Source organism: Xenopus tropicalis, chromosome 6, assembly GCF_000004195.4.
Source record: "Xenopus tropicalis strain Nigerian chromosome 6, UCB_Xtro_10.0, whole genome shotgun sequence".
NCBI classification, from domain to species: Eukaryota; Metazoa; Chordata; class Amphibia; order Anura; family Pipidae; genus Xenopus; species Xenopus tropicalis.
The window spans coordinates 152,294,870-152,311,071 of NC_030682.2; the positions used below are offsets into that span (position 1 = coordinate 152,294,870).

At 52.4% G+C, this 16,202-nt stretch overlaps 1 protein-coding gene across 7 annotated transcripts in view; it reads right to left on the reverse strand.

The window, feature by feature from the left end:
• Positions 1 to 1,041: 1,041 nt before the first annotated feature.
• The window catches only part of hsf1 (heat shock transcription factor 1), a 28,550-nt gene continuing 13,389 nt past the window's right edge, over positions 1,042 to 16,202 (reverse strand). For 3 of the 7 annotated variants that reach the window (XM_031903724.1, XM_031903720.1, XM_031903719.1), the window contains exons 7-15: positions 15,366 to 15,427; positions 11,991 to 12,087; positions 11,388 to 11,518; positions 11,086 to 11,313; positions 8,121 to 8,231; positions 6,035 to 6,140; positions 5,701 to 5,766; positions 5,498 to 5,567; positions 1,042 to 5,390 (exon numbers count right to left, since the gene is read on the reverse strand). In XM_031903724.1, the coding sequence (XP_031759584.1) occupies positions 5,194 to 5,390; positions 5,498 to 5,567; positions 5,701 to 5,766; positions 6,035 to 6,140; positions 8,121 to 8,231; positions 11,086 to 11,313; positions 11,388 to 11,518; positions 11,991 to 12,087; positions 15,366 to 15,427 (1,068 nt within the window). In that variant the 3' untranslated portion in view covers positions 1,042 to 5,193. The remainder of the gene's footprint in view (positions 5,391 to 5,497; positions 5,568 to 5,700; positions 5,767 to 6,034; positions 6,141 to 8,120; positions 8,232 to 11,085; positions 11,314 to 11,387; positions 11,519 to 11,990; positions 12,088 to 15,365; positions 15,428 to 16,202) is intronic. The other 4 variants (XM_031903722.1, XM_031903721.1, XM_031903725.1 and 1 more) reach the window with 2 other exon arrangements.

The window sequence follows — 16,202 nt, forward strand, 5'->3', positions numbered from 1 at the left end:
AAATAATGAAGATCCCGGGGGAGGAGCTGGGGTAGATGGAAATGAAGATCCCGGGGGAGGAGCTGGGGTAGATGGAAATGAAGATCCCGGGGGAGGAGCTGGGGTAGATGGAAATGAAGATCCCGGGGGAGGAGCTGGGGTAGAGATATAATGGAAATGAAGATCCCGGGGGAGGAGCTGGGGTAGAGATATAATGGAAATGAAGATCCCGGGGGAGGAGCTGGGGTAGATGGAAATGAAGATCCCGGGGGAGGAGCTGGGGCAGTTTGAGGAATAATAACAGATGAGGGGAGCAGCTGCTATACCCCAGCAAGTGACGAGGTCAGTAGGTAGGTAGGTTGGTCGGTAGAGACACTGACTCAAGAGACCAAAAAACCCTTTGAGCTCTGGGACCAGTAACGAGAGAATGTGGCTCGTTAGGACTAAAGGGACCCACTAAGTTGTAACTCCACCCCCTAATGTAACAGGTGGAACTTTTCCCCAACTCCTACTTTCTCCCCCCACTAGGAATGATATAAATGGGGGGGTTGGGGGCATGTGTACCTCTCACATACTGGTACAGCACTAGCAGAACTTACCTTCTGGTTCCTGGGAGGGGCCCAATTGCCCAGTTGTACCCCCACGCAGTAGAAACCTAGGGGCAGTACACAAAATATACGTTCTATTGCTCCCAGGCTCCTCCTGTGGCTCAAAATGGCCAATCGCATTGCTACCAGCAAGGTTCAGAGTTGGCCCAGGACCACATGCCAATCTACCATAATTACCTGCGTCACAGGAAAATGGCAGCCATAACCCATAGGGGGCACTACTGTCACTAGATTTAATTGGTTTGATGGTGAGGAACAAGATGGCTCCCAAAGACTGCAGGGGAGGGGCCTTTACTCGTTGGACCCAGAGGGGCACCATGGGGGGGAAATAGTAGATAAAAGCCCAAATAATATCCTTGCGCTGCTGCCGCCATGGTTCTGGTGCCGAGGCCTTTCCCGGCCCGGTTACTGGGCTGTCCCCGAGGCGCAGAGTCGCACAAAGAACTGGCCAAGACTTTATACACAACTTTATATTATTTGTACAGAGAGGAATATACAGAAAATGTAAAAATCCCAAATAAAACACACGTATTAACAATTTAGTAAGTAAATACAGAGGCAAGTCCTGTGCCCGACCTGCCCTCGCTGCCCCCACCCCTACACAAACCCCTCACTCACAATAAAGAGTTAAAGGTGCTTTGTGCCCAGTCTTTCACCCAGGACAACCGTATGTACCAGGAATGGGGCACAGCGGCCCGACCCTGCCACCCTTACACAACTCCTCACTGCTCTGCCCTTTTCTCTGTGCCCAACCAGCAGCCATAGTGTCCAAAAGTACCAGCTCTTCTCCCACGTATCCTGGTCTCCAGAAGTACCAGCTCTTCTCCCACGTACCCTGGTCTCCAAGGCCTTCCCTCCCAAGTACCCTGGTCTCCAAGGCCTTCCCTCCCAAGTACCCTGGTCTTCAAATGTACCAGCTCTTCTCCCATGTACCCTGGTCTCCAGAAGTACCAGCTCTTCTCCCACGTACCCTGGTCTCCAGAGTACCAGCTTTTCTCCCACGTATCCTGGCACCCAGAAGCACTATCTGCTACTCCGCCCCACCCCTACAAAGCCCCAACTGCAGCTGCTGAAATTCCAACTTCTGAGGCATGGCCCACTGTCCTCTCCAAGAGAAGAACCAGAACAGTCGCTCTGCCATAGCCAACTCTAAAAGTGAATCGACATGGGCTTCTTCCTTGGATGGCAACATTATAAAATCTTATCATGGTGGTTTAGACATTTATTTTAAAATATAAAAGAGCACAACCAACTGGTCTGTACCCTAAAATCTGGACATCACTACAGCGCAACTGGTCTCTTCATTAAGATAAATGCCTCTCCACAGCCCAAACTTATGGTCTCACTTGGGATCTGCATATCTCCACAGCCCACCCACTCCAGCTATTCATTAGGATCAGCACAGGACACCCACCTGGTCTATTCACTAGGATCTTCACTTCTCCGCAACCCAACCAACTGGTGTATTCGCTAGGATCTTCACTTCTCCACAACCCAACCGACTGGTCTATTCACTAGGATCTTCACTTCTCCGCAACCCAACCAACTGGTGTATTCGCTAGGATCTTCACTTCTCCACAACCCAACCGACTGGTCTGTCACTAGGATCTTCATTCTCTGCAACCCAACCAACTGGTGTATTCGCTAGGATCTTCACTTCTCCACAAACCAACCAACTGGTCTTTTTACTAGGATCTTCACTTCTCCACAACCCAACCGACTGGTCTGTCACTAGGATCTTCACTTCTCCGCAACCCAATCGACTGGCCTTTTTACTAGGATCTTCACTTCTCCACAACCCAACCGACTGGTCTATTCACTAGGATCTTCACTTCTCCGCAACCCAACCGACTGGTCTATTCACTAGGATCTTCTTTCTCTGCAACCCAACCAACTGCTCTATTCACTAGGATCTTCATTCTCTGCAACCCAACCAATTGGTTTATTCACTAGGATCCTCACTTCTCCGCAACCCAACGACTGGTCTGTCACTAGGATCTTCACTTCTCCACAACCCAACCAACTGGTCTGTCACTAGGATCTTCACTTCTCCACAACCCAACCAACTGGTCTGTCACTAGGATCTTCACTTCTCCACAACCCAACCAACTGGTCTACTCACTAGGATCTTCACTTCTCCGCAACCCAACCAACTGGTCTATTCACTAGGATCTTCACTTCTCCGCAACCCAACCAACTGGTCTATTCACTAGGATCTTCTTTCTCTGCAACCCAACCGACTGGTCTATTCACTAGGATCTTCACTTCTCCGCAACCCAACCAACTGCTCTATTCACTAGGATCCTCACTTCTCTGCAACCCAACCAACTGCTCTATTCACTAGGATCTTCATTCTCTGCAACCCAACCAACTGGTCTGTCACTAGGATCTTCACTTCTCCACAACCCAACCAACTGGTCTGTCACTAGGATCTTCACTTCTCCACAACCCAACCAACTGGTCTATTCACTAGGATCTTCACTTCTCCACAACCCAACCAACTGGTCTTTTCAAAAGGATCTTCACTTCTCCACAACCCAACCAACTGGTCCTTCAAAAGGATTTTCACTTCTCCACAACCCAACCACATGGTCTATTCACTAGGATCTTCATTCTCCGCAACCCAACCAAGTGGTGTATTCACTAGGATCTTCACTTCTCCACAAACCAACTGGTCTATTCACTAGGATCTTCATTCTCCGCAACCCAACCAAGTGGTCTTTTCACTAGGATCTTCACTTCTCCACAACCCAACCAACTGGTCTTTCAAAAGGATCTTCACTTCTCCACAACCCAACCACCTGGTCTATTCACTAGGATCTTCACTTCTCCACAAACCAACTGGTCTATTCACTAGGATCTTCATTCTCCGCAACCTAACCAACTGGTCTTTTCACTAGGATCTTCACATCCCAAACTCTTATCTTTGCACCTCAGGAGGCTGGTCTGATATTTTTGGTGGCAGCTGCTGCCTATTAACCTACATCACTATATCTGTAAGATTCTTATTCAGTGGAAAGAGATTAACATTAAACTGCCAAAGTCTGGGGGGGGGGGTCGTTGAACACTTTGAGGGCAACAACTGAAAGCGCGCGGTGATTAATGAGATATTCGGTTCCACAACACCAGCAGGCCCATAGTGCGCTGCCACTCGCAGAAGGATCTTCCACTTTCCTAATCTTAACCCACTGTAGCTGATTCAGAACCAACGTTCAGTCTGGAACCAGATCGCCCTCTGTTCTGCTTTAAATTAAAAGAAGCAGCTTTGTATGATTTTCTCTCTGGTACACGGAGACCGGCCGGCCGGCCCCAGCTCGTGTCTATGTACCCGGGCAGTCGGTGGCTCCTGCTGTTCTGATGTTTCAGGCTGTTGGCCCCAATGAATGTAACAATAGAACAGGGGGCCAGAGCACGTACAAACCCTTGTGTAGCAGCCGCCTGTTGAGCTTGTGGGCTGGCCGGTCCGGTTCTGTACAGGATCAGCCCACGTAAAGCCACGTTGGGAGACTGCAATGTTTCCACGAGCCACCAGATTAGACATGATGTTTGTGCTGCCCGTATATACAAATGCCCATTTTCCCCACCCACTTGCCAACCAACCCACAGACCATTGGCTGGGGTATCATGAGAAGATGGGGGAAAGATTGGTTCATGTTATGCAGGAAGCACGGGGTTAAGGGCTGAAGAGAGAGGGGCAAGTATGAAGATGAAGGAGCCGCTGATATTACAGAGGGCAGGATTTAGCATCTCCCAAACCTGTACTACACAGGGGGCAGTGTAAAGGCCTGGGGGGCCCAAAGTAGGGTGACCAGATCACTTGAAGATTCAGGGGCGCATCTAATAAATACATGCTGCAGGGCATCTGAAATCAACTGCAATCAGTGCGGCCCTTCCAGTTGGATTTTTTAGATGTGCCCCCCAAAATACAAATGATCTGGTCCCCCCCCAGCCCAAAGGGCACCGGGAACGGCACCCCCTATGAAAGATGAAGACCCCGGCAGTGGAGAGGAGACCCAATGATGAATTTGGGGGGCAGAATGGAATTAGGACCCTGGTGGTGTTAAGGGGTAACTATATTTTGCAGTGGCACCCACTTTCCTGGCTAATGAGCCCCAGTATGGGTGTAGGGGGGCAAACAAGATAATGCAGCAAATCAGATTTTTAGGGCAAGTAACACAAAACTGCCCCAGAGAACTAACCTCCTTGGAACTGCTCCAAATCCCCAGATTCAGCCAAACTCCACACCTTGTCACATGACATGAAGGGGCCAAACAATAAGCATTGCCCCAAATCTTAATAAGTGCTGAAAAATGCAGAACCCTGGTGACTCTATGCAAGTACTGCCCCTATTGCCCCACAGATCCCTAGGTGGGAGGGAAACTGCACCCCTAACCAAGGCAGCGGGGGGACCCGTTCCCAAAGAGGCACGCAGTAGGCTCCACTACTAGAAAGACACACTGAACAAGCCAAAAGCAGCCATCCGATTGGTCCATCTTGCAGCAAGATCAGTCCCTTTGGCATGCAGACGCTGGGGCAGAATGGGGGGGCAGAATGGGGGGGCAGCAGCAGCACTACCACACGCACTTCAGTAAAGTCCCCACATATTCTAGGAGATGCTGGAGCCCGCCGGCTTGCTCTGGGGGTCCCAACACAGCAGAGAGAGGGTGGGATCCTCTGAATAATCATCCCCTTCTTCTGCAACGTACGGCTCGTCCCCCTCCAGCTCCAGCAGAATGGGCAGGTCGGAACCGCTGGAATCCATAAGGATGAGGGGCTGAGCCGTATAATGGACGATCTGCTTTCCTGCAGGGAGAGAGAGACGTGGGTGAAGCACAGGGGGAGGAGCAAAACAGCCCTGGGGGGGGCCCTCTAGTGGGCAAAGCCTGCATTGCAGCAGTGTGTGCAGGTACCTGCGTCAGGTGTTCTGGACTCCACTGTCTCCGATGCCTTCTGATCCTGAGACGACAGCAGCTCCTGGATCTGAGAGACAGCGGGGCATTAGGTACAGCACTAGCCAATGGCACACAGGCAGGGGGAAAGGGGGGCTGTTCCAAGCAGGCACGGGGGGGGGCAGAACTCACTGCACAATCCATATGGGGCCCATTATACTCACACTGGCAAGGCTGGAGTCAGGGTCGGGCAGGGGCAGGTCAGGGATTCCCAAGGACGGACTGAAGAGCTGAAATAACACAATAATGAATGGGGGTCAGAATAGAAATTGGGGATCCTGAATCAGGTCTAAAATTCGGGGGCAGAGGAACGAGGGAAAGGGGGAAAACAGCAGAATGAAGATTATGGGAAACAGGAGGGGAGTGAGGGGCATGGAGGAACCAGGGGACACAATGAGGCCCCCCAGTAAGGCCTGTACCACGGTCCCAGGGGAATGAGGGAGGGGGCACCACATGGGGGTGCGTATAGGACAATTCTGGGGGGTTGGAGCCACTCACATCCAATAGAGCACTGGTGTCCACACTGAAGCTCTGCCCGTTCAGCAGGTTCTGCAGGTTGTCCAGGCTGAAGTCAATGCTGTCCACGTGGTCATTCAGCTCCGTCCTACAGTTAAGGGAGAAGCATGAGGCCAAGGGGCAACAGGGGCAATTGTGTGAGGTAGGGCAAGGCTGGGTAGGGGAACAAATCCTGTGTGGCTGAAGGATGGAGTCACAGCTGCAATAAAGGCCAAGTTGGGGCACAGGGAATCCTTTCTGGTGGCCAATGGGCTATCTGCATGCTACAGCTTCCTGCTTCCATGGGGGGAAAATGGGGCAGAATTGTATTCTAACTGGGACAGAGCGCTAGGGCGGGAGAGTGAGCGGGGGCAGAGCGCTAGGGCGGGAGAGTGAGCGTGGGCAGAGCGCTAGGGCGGGAGAGTGAGCGTGGGCAGAGCGCTAGGGTGGGAGAGTGAGCGGGGGCAGAGCGCTAGGGCGGGAGAGTGAGCGGGGGCAGAGCGCTAGGGCGGGAGAGTGAGCGGGGGCAGAGCGCTAGGGTGGGAGAGTGAGCGGGGGCAGAGCGCTAGGGCGGGAGAGTGAGCGTGGGCAGAGCGCTAGGGTGGGAGAGTGAGCGGGGGCAGAGCGCTAGGGCTGGAGAGTGAGCGGGGCAGAGCGCTAGGGCTGGAGGATGGAGCGGGGGCTAGAGCGCTAGGGCGGGGATGAGCAGCGGGGGCATGAGCTCTAGGGTGGGAGAGTGAGCGTGGGCAGAGCAGCATAGGGGGGAGAGTGAGCCAGTGGGCAGAGCGCTAGGGTGGGAGAGTGAGCGGGGGCAGAGCGCGTAGGGGGCGGGACGAGTTGAGCGGGGGCAGAGCGCTAGGGGCGGGGATGTGAGCGGGGCAGAGCGCTAGCGTGGGGAAGAGTGAAGCGGGGGCAGAGCGCTAGGGCTGCTGGAGAGTGAGGCGGGGTGCAGAGCTCTAGGGCGGGGAGAGTGAGCGGGGGCAAGAGCTCTAGGGGTGGGGAGTGAGCGTGGGCAGAGCGCACCCGGGCGGGGAGGACGTGAGCGTGGGCAGAGCGGTAGCGTGGGAGAGTGAGCAGGGGGCAGAGCGCTAGGGCGGGGAGAGTGAGCCGGAGGGCAGAGCGCTAGGGCGGGAGAGTGAGCGGGGGCAGAGCTCTAGGGTGGGAGAGTGAGCGCGGGCAGAGCGCTAGGTGGGAGAGTGAGCGGGGGCAGAGCTCTAGGTGGGAGAGTGAGCGTGGGCAGAGCGCTGGGTGGGAGAGTGAGCGGGGGCAGAGCTCTAGGGTGGGAGAGTGAGCGGGGGCAGAGCTCTAGGGGCGGGAGAGTGAGCGGGGGCAGAGCTCTAGGGCGGGAGAGTGAGCGGGGGCAGAGTGCTAGGGCGGGAGAGTGAGCGGGGGCAGAGTGCTAGGGCGGGAGAGTGAGCGGGGGCAGAGCGCTAGGGCGGGAGAGTGAGCGGGGCAGAGCGCTAGGGCGGGAGAGTGAGCGGGCAGAGCGCTAGGTGGGAGAGTGAGTGGGGGCAGAGCGCTAGGGCGGGAGAGTGAGCGTGGGCAGAGCGCTAGGGCGGGAGAGTGAGCGGGGGCAGAGCGCTAGGGCGGGAGAGTGAGCGGGGGCAGAGCGCTAGGGCGGGAGAGTGAGCGGGCAGAGCGCTAGGGCTGGAGAGACTGAGGCGGGGGCAGAGCGCATAGGGTGGGAGAGATGAGCGGGGCAGAGCGGCTAGGGCGGGAGACCGTGAAGCGGGGGGCAGAGCGCATAGGGTGGGGAGACGTCGAGCGCGGGCCAGAGCGCGTAGGGTGGGGAGAGTGAGCTGGGGGCAGGCTCTAGGGGGGGAGTGAGCGGGGGGCCAGAGCTCTAGGGTGGGAGAGTGAGCGGGGGCCAGGCGCTAAGGGTGGGAAGAGGTGGAGCGGGGGCAGAGCTCTAGGGTGGGAGAGTGAGCGTGGGCAGAGCGCTAGGGTGGGAGAGTGAGCGGGGGCAGAGCGCTAAGGTGGGAGAGTGAGCGGGGGCAGAGCGCTAGGGTGGGAGAGTGCCCCAAATATACGGTTTTTGGATGCCGCTAAGAGACTGCAGATATAACGGCCCAAGTGCAACGGAACATACACAGAAATATCTAACCCGGGGTCCGTTCTGCCCTGCAGGGAGGAAGAGGAAGAACAGGTGGAGGTGGGGAAGAGACGAGAGACCTCAGACATCTGGCGGCTGCTAGAAATGCTGAAAGAGATAAAGACAAGAGTATGGGAACCGACTAGAGCGAGGGCATGCTGGGTGATGGTAAAGCGCAGCATTACAGTAAAGCAGTGACACCAGGGAGAGAGGGCATGCTGGGTGATGGTAAAGCGCAGCATTACAGTAAAGCAGTGACACCAGGGAGAGAGGGCATGCTGGGAGATGGTAAAGCGCAGCATTACAGTAAAGCAGTGACACCAGGGAGAGAGGGCATGCTGGGAGATGGTAAAGCGCAGCATTACAGTAAAGCAGTGACACCAGGGAGAGAGGGCATGCTGGGAGATGGTAAAGCGCAGCATTACAAGTAAAGCAGTGACACCAGGGAGAGAGGCATGCTGGGCGATGGTAAAGCGCAGCATTACAGTAAAGGCAGTGACACCAGGGAGAGAGGGCATGCTGGGAGATGGTAAAGCGCGCAGCATTACAGTAAAGCAGTGACACCAGGGAGAGAGGGCATGCTGGGAGATGGTAAAGCGCAGCATTACAGTAAAGCAGTGACACCAGGGAGAGAGGGCATGCTGGGAGATGGTAAAGCGCAGCATTACAGTAAAGCAGTGGACACCAGGGAGAGAGGGCATGCTGGGAGATGGTAAAGCGCAGCATTACAGTAAAGCAGTGACACCAGGGAGAGAGGGCATGCTGGGAGATGGTAAAGCGCAGCATTACAGTAAAGCAGTGACACCAGGGAGAGAGGGCATGCTGGGAGATGGTAAAGCGCAGCATTACAGTAAAGCAGTGACACCAGGGAGAGGAAGGCATGCTGGGAGATGGTAAAGCGCAGCATTACAGTAAAGCAGTGACACCAGGGAGAGAGGGCATGCTGGGAGATGGTAAAGCGCAGCATTACAGTAAAGCAGTGACACCAGGGAGAGAGGGCATGCTGGGAGATGGTAAAGCGCAGCATTACAGTAAAGCAGTGACACCAGGGAGAGAGGGCATGCTGAGATAAGGTATGCGCAGCATTACAGTAAAGCAGTGACACCCAGGGAGAGAGGCATGCTGGGAGATGGTAAGCGCAGCATTACAGTAAAGCAGTGACACCAGGGAGAGAGGGCATGCTGAGATAAGGTATGCGCAGCATTACAGTAAAGCAGTGACACCAGGGAGAGAGGGCATGCTGGGAGATGGTAAGCGCAGCATTACAGTAAAGCAGTGACACTAGGGAGAGAGGACATGCTGGGAGATGGTAAGTGCAGCATTACGGTAAAGCAGTGACACTAGGGAGAGAGGGCATGCTGAGATAAGGTATGCGCAGCATTACAGTAAAGCAGTGACACTAGGGAGAGAGGGCATGCTGGGAGATGGTAAGCGCAGCATTACAGTAAAGCAGTGACACTAGGGAGAGAGGGCATGCTGAGATAAGGTATGCGCAGCATTACAGTAAAGCAGTGACACCAGGGAGAGAGGGCATGCTGGGAGATGGTAAGCGCAGCATTACAGTAAAGCAGTGACACCAGGGAGAGAGGGCATGCTGGGAGATGGTAAGCGCAGCATTACAGTAAAGCAGTGACACTAGGGAGAGAGGGCATGCTGGGAGATGGTAAGCGCAGCATTACAGTAAAGCAGTGACACTAGGGAGAGAGGGGCATGCTGAGATAAGGTAATGCGCAGCATTACAGTAAAGCAGTGACAACCAGGGAGAGAGGGCATGCTGGGAGATGGTAAGCGCAGCATTACAGTAAAGCAGTGACAACCAAGGGAGAGAGGGCATGCTGGGGAGATGGTAAGCGCAGCATTACAGTAAAGCAGTGACACCAGGGAGAGAGGGCATGCTGGGAGATGGTACGCGCAGCATTACAGTAAAGCAGTGACACCAGGGAGAGAGGGCATGCTGGGAGATGGTAAGCGCAGCATTACAGTAAAGCAGTGACACCAGGGAGAGAGGGCATGCTGGGAGATGGTAAGCGCAGCATTACAGTAAAGCAGTGACACCAGGGAGAGAGGGCATGCTGGGAGATGGTAAGCGCAGCATTACAGTAAAGCAGTGACACCAGGGAGAGAGGGCATGCTGGGAGATGGTAAGCGCAGCATTACAGTAAAGCAGTGACACCAGGGAGAGAGGGCATGCTGGGAGATGGTAAGCGCAGCATTACAGTAAAGCAGTGACACCAGGGAGAGAGGGCATGCTGGGAGATGGAAGGCGCAGGTGCATGGGCAATAACACGGTTGGGGGCACAACAGGGAGACCTAATGAAAGGCTCTGGGGCAGAAACAAGTTAAAAGAAGGCAGCTAGGGGTATATACACCGACACTAGGGGTAATTACCCCAGGGCAGGCAGTTATGGGGGGTACCGGGAACTCAATACTGACCGCTCAGCAGCAACCAGAAAAATAACTATTTCCCTTCAACTCCCCCTGGCCTCTTCTCATAGGCTCCTCTGATTGGCCATTGGTGAATACAGTTGGCCCCCATTGGCCAACCACTACCGTGTTCCCTATTAAACCCAACCCACCCAACCCAGCCAATCAAGCTCCGCAGCTGTAACAGTCAGACTATAAATGGGTGGAGCAGCCTCCTGGCCTCAGATCTGATTGGATGAGAGTAAAATGATGGTGGGGCCCTGGGTGTTTGGGTCAGAATACAATCCCGCCGGGTTCTTTTAACCCAATGCCACTAAGGAAGGAACAGAACCATTCAGCCCCACTCACTCCCTCAGGGGGGGGGGGGGGGGGGGGAGTCTGGGGCAATAATTCCCCTCTGCACCCACAAACCATATAAGGAGCCGATTGGAAGAGAGAATACAGAGCTAAATAAGTGCAGGTACCCGCTGTCACTCAGTGCCCCCAGCGCTCTACAGACAGGAGATGGATTGTACAACCCCCGTGGGGCACAACCTACTTGTCTAGGCAGGCGACACTCAGGCAGGGCTCCGGGGGGTTGGACTGTGAGACCCCCTCATTCTTATTGCCCCCGGGGCAAACGCTGGCCTCACTCTCCTGCAGAATAGAGTCTATGAAGGTGGATGGTGAGACTGGGGTGTCCTCCACTCTGGGGGGCGCAGGGCTCTGCTCGGGGCTGTGGGACGGCGTCAGAGGCTCCTCCTTGATCAGAATCACGGGACTGGGGCTAAAAGATAAGGGGGATGTTAGGCTGGAGCGGCAGGGGGGGCTCACACTCACGGCCCCGGGACCCCGGCTCACCTCGCCTCCAAACTGAGACACGGGGAGGGGGAGGGGCTGGATTCCGCCAGTTCCGTCACGTCGGATATGATTGGTCCTGCCGAGGAGTCCGGCGAGTAGAGGCTGGAGTCTGCGAATCCGGAGACCGGGGCCTGGAACCATAAAGCAGAGCGGTGACACTGGGGGGCAGGGAAATTGGGGTCTCATTTTCATTATGGCACAGGTGGGACTACAGGAAGCAACGTGTCAGTTTTCAGATGTCATGTGGTTGTTAGGGTCACTGACCCCCAGCGGCAAACACTTTCACTTTACGTTACTGGGCTGTGTGTATCCTGGCCCCTCCCACTTAACTTCCAATCTTTAAACCCTTTGGTTGCTATGGTAATTGGCACGAACAGAGAATGATCTATCCACCAATTCAGGTGCCTGGTTACCACATCCCTAGCAACAGGCCAACATGGGGCAGCCACAGGGGGAAAACACTTCATCAAAAAGATTTAGAAACTAGAAAAAGTGGAGTGAACAGGATTTGTATCATCATCCACCAATCATATTCATACCATTACATCATCCTCCAATCATATTCATACCATTACATCATCCACCAATCATATTCATACTTACCGGGTAGGCGGTGCTGCCATGTACGTGCTCCAGCGAGTACTGCCGGCTGTACTTGGGTGGGGGGTGCGCGGTGCTGCTGTCGTTCAGCATGAGTGGGCTGCAGGGAGAAACGCACCAATCAGAGAGAGGTTCAAATGTTACAGCAGAGCCCATTGGCAATTAATAGTAACTCCTGTCAGACTGTGTACAGTATTGCTTCTTCCAATCAAAACTCATCTCAGCATGGCAGCTCCAACCATGTAATAGTATATTAAAGGGGGAACCTCACTAATTAGGGGGGGAAGCATTTACCTGAGCTAAGGGATCCGCACCTCTCAGGAAGGAAGGGCCACACACAATGACTGACAGGACGGAGCAGCCAATGGGCCAATAAAGGAGCAGCAATTAGCCAATTAGCCCTAGGGTGCAGTACACATACTTTTCCTGCAGGTGGTGCAACAGCACCAAATAATCCAATACAGTCAAACAGGCTGACAGGCTCATATAATGGCAATAGGTACAGTACAGTCCTGGGCTCTCCCCATGTAGCTCAGTATGTTACTAGCAATACCCACCCTATTACAGCTCAGTATGTTACTAGCAATACCCACCCTATTACAGCTCAGTATGTTACTAGCAATACCCACCCTATTAGAGCTCAGTATGTTACTAGCAATACCCACCCTATTACAGCTCAGTATGTTACTAGCAATACCCACCCTATTACAGCTCAGTATGTTACTAGCAATACCCACCTAGCTAGTATGTTACTAGCAATACCACCCTATTACAGCTCAGTATGTATACTAGCAATACCCACCTATTAGAGCTTCAGTATGTTACTAGCAATACCCACCCTAATTTACAGCTCAGTATGTTACTAGCAATACCCACCCTATTAGAGCTCAGTATGTTACTAGCAATACCCACCCTATTAGAGCTCAGTATGTTACTAGCAATACCCACCCGTATTAGAGCTCAGTATGTTACTAGCAATACCCACCCTATTACAGCTCAGTATGTTACTAGCAATACCCACCCTATTACAGCTCAGTATGTTACTAGCAATACCCACCCTATTAGAGCTCAGTATGTTACTAGCAATACCCACCCTATTAGAGCTCAGTATGTTACTAGCAATACCCACCCTATTAGAGCTCAGTATGTTACTAGCAATACCCACCCTATTAGAGCTCAGTATGTTACTAGCAATACCCACCCTATTAGAGCTCAGTATGTTACTAGCAATACCCACCCTATTACAGCTCAGTATGTTACTAGCAATACCCACCCTATTAGAGCTCAGTATGTTACTAGCAATACCCACCCTATTAGAGCTCAGTATGTTACTAGCAATACCCACCCTATTACAGCTCAGTATGTTACTAGCAATACCCCACCCTATTACAGCTCAGTATGTTACTAGCAATACCCACCCTATTACAGCTCAGTATGTTACTAGCAATACCCACCCTATTACAGCTCAGTATGTTACTAGCAATACCCACCCTATTACAGCTCAGTATGTTACTAGCAATACCCACCCTATTACAGCTCAGTATGTTACTAGCAATACCCACCCTATTAGAGCTCAGTATGTTACTAGCAATACCCACCCTATTACAGCTCAGTATGTTACTAGCAATACCCACCCTATTAGAGCTCAGTATGTTACTAGCAATACCCACCCTATTAGAGCTCAGATAGGTACTAGCAATACCCACCCTATTACAGCTCAGTATGTTACTAGCAAATCCCACCCTATTACAGCTCAGTATGTTACTAGCAATACCCACCCTATTAGAGCTCAGTATGTTACTAGCAATACCCACCCTATTAGAGCTCAGTATGTCACTAGCAATACCCACCCTATTAACAGCTCAGTATGTTACTAGCAATACCCACCCTATTAGAGCTCAGTATGTTACTAGCAATACCCACCCTATAGAGCACAGTATGTCACTAGCAATACCCACCCTATTAGAGCTCAGTATGTTACTAGCAAATACCCACCCTATTAGAGCTCAGTATGTTACTAGCAATACCCACCTATTTACAGCTCAGTATGTTACTAGCAATACCCACTCCCTATTACAGCTCAGTATGTTACTAGCAATACCCACCCTATTACAGCTCAGTATGTTACTAGCAATACCCACCCTATTAGAGCTCAGTATGTTACTAGCAATACCCACCCTATTACAGCTCAGTATGTTACTAGCAATACCCACTCCCTATTACAGCTCAGTATGTTACTAGCAATACCCACCCTATTACAGCTCAGTATGTTACTAGCAATACCCACCCTATTACAGCTCAGTATGTTACTAGCAATACCCACTCCCTATTACAGCTCAGTATGTTACTAGCATACCCACCTATTACAGCTCAGTATGTTACTAGCAATACCCACCCTATTACAGCTCAGTATGTTACTAGCAATACCCACCCTATTACAGCTCAGTATGCTTACTAGCAAAATTTACCCACCCTATTACAGCTCAGTATGTTACTAGCAATACCCACCAATTATTATGTTACTAGCAATACCCACTCCCTAATTACAGCACAGTATGTACTAGCAATACCCACCCTATTACAGCTCAGTATGTTACTAGCAATACCCACCCTATTACAGCTCAGTATGTTACTGGCAATACCCACCCTATTACAGCTCAGTATGTTACTAGCAATACCCACCCTATTACAGCTCAGTATGTTACTAGCAATACCCACTCCCTATTACAGCTCAGTATGTTACTAGCAATCCACCCTATTAGAGCTCAGTATGTTACTGGCAATACCCACCCTATTAGAGCTCAGTATGTTACTAGCAATACCACCCTATTACAGCTCAGTATGTTACTAGCAATACATTACAGCTCAGTATGTTACTAGCAATACCCACCTATTAGAGCTCAGTATGTTACTAGCAATACCCACCCTATTACAGCTCAGTATGTTACTAGCAATACCCACCCTATTACAGCTCAGTATGTTACTAGCAATACCCACCCTATTACAGCTCAGTATGTCACTAGCAATACCCACCCTATTAGAGCTCAGTATGTTACTAGCAATACCCACCCTATTACAGCTCAGTATGTTACTAGCAATACCCACCCTATTACAGCTCAGTATGTTACTAGCAATACCCACCCTATTACAGCTCAGTATGTTACTAGCAATACCCACCCTATTACAGCTCAGTATGTTACTAGCAATACCCACCCTATTACAGCTCAGTAAGCCGCTAGTAATGCCCTCACTAACAGCCACTAATACCCCGTCACTCTGTGCCAATACACTGACCCAGGTACCTCCCAATCTAACAAATTAGCCAACTGGCTCCATTTTACTCCCCAGAGCTCAGTCTGGTCCCCTGGCGACACTTACATTTTCCTCTTTACACCCAGGATCCGGTTTGACTGAACCAATGAGATCAGGAACTGGATAAGCTGCGCAAAATAGAAGAGTGAAAAGATACTAAACAGGGAGAAAAGCCTCTGCCATCTTTGTACAGTCCCACAATAGTCTCCTCCCACCTCTCTGCAGCGCCAGTCTGTCCCACAATAGTCTCCTCCCACCTCCCTGCAGCGCCAGTCTGTCCCACAATAGTCTCCTCCCACCTCCCTGCAGCACCAGTCTGTCCCACAATAGTCTCCTCCCACCTCCCTGCAGGGCAGTCTGTTCCACAATAGTCTCCTCCCACCTCCCTGCAGCACCAGTTTGTCCCACAATAGTCTCCTCCCACCTCCCTGCAGCACCAGTTTGTCCCACAATAGTCTCCTCCCATCTCCCTGCAGCACCAGTTTGTCCCACAATAGTCTCCTCCCACCTCCCTGCAGCACCAGTTTGTCCCACAATAGTCTCCTCCCACCTCCCTGCAGCACCAGTTTGTCCCACAATAGTCTCCTCCCACCTCCCTGCAGCACCAGTTTGTCCCACAATAGTCTCCTCCCACCTCCCTGCAGGGCCAGTCTGTTCCACAATAGTCTCCTCCCACCTCCCTGCAGCACCAGTCTGTCCCACATATATTCTCCTCCCATCTCCCTGCAGCGCCAGTCTGTCCCACAGTAGTCTCCTCCCACCTCCCTGCAGCGCCAGTTTGTCCCACAATAGTCTCCTCCCACCTCCCTGCAGCACCAGTCTGTCCCACAATAGTCTCCTCCCACCTCCCTGCAGCGCCAGTTTGTCCCACAATAGTCTCCTCCCACCTCCCTGCAGCACCAG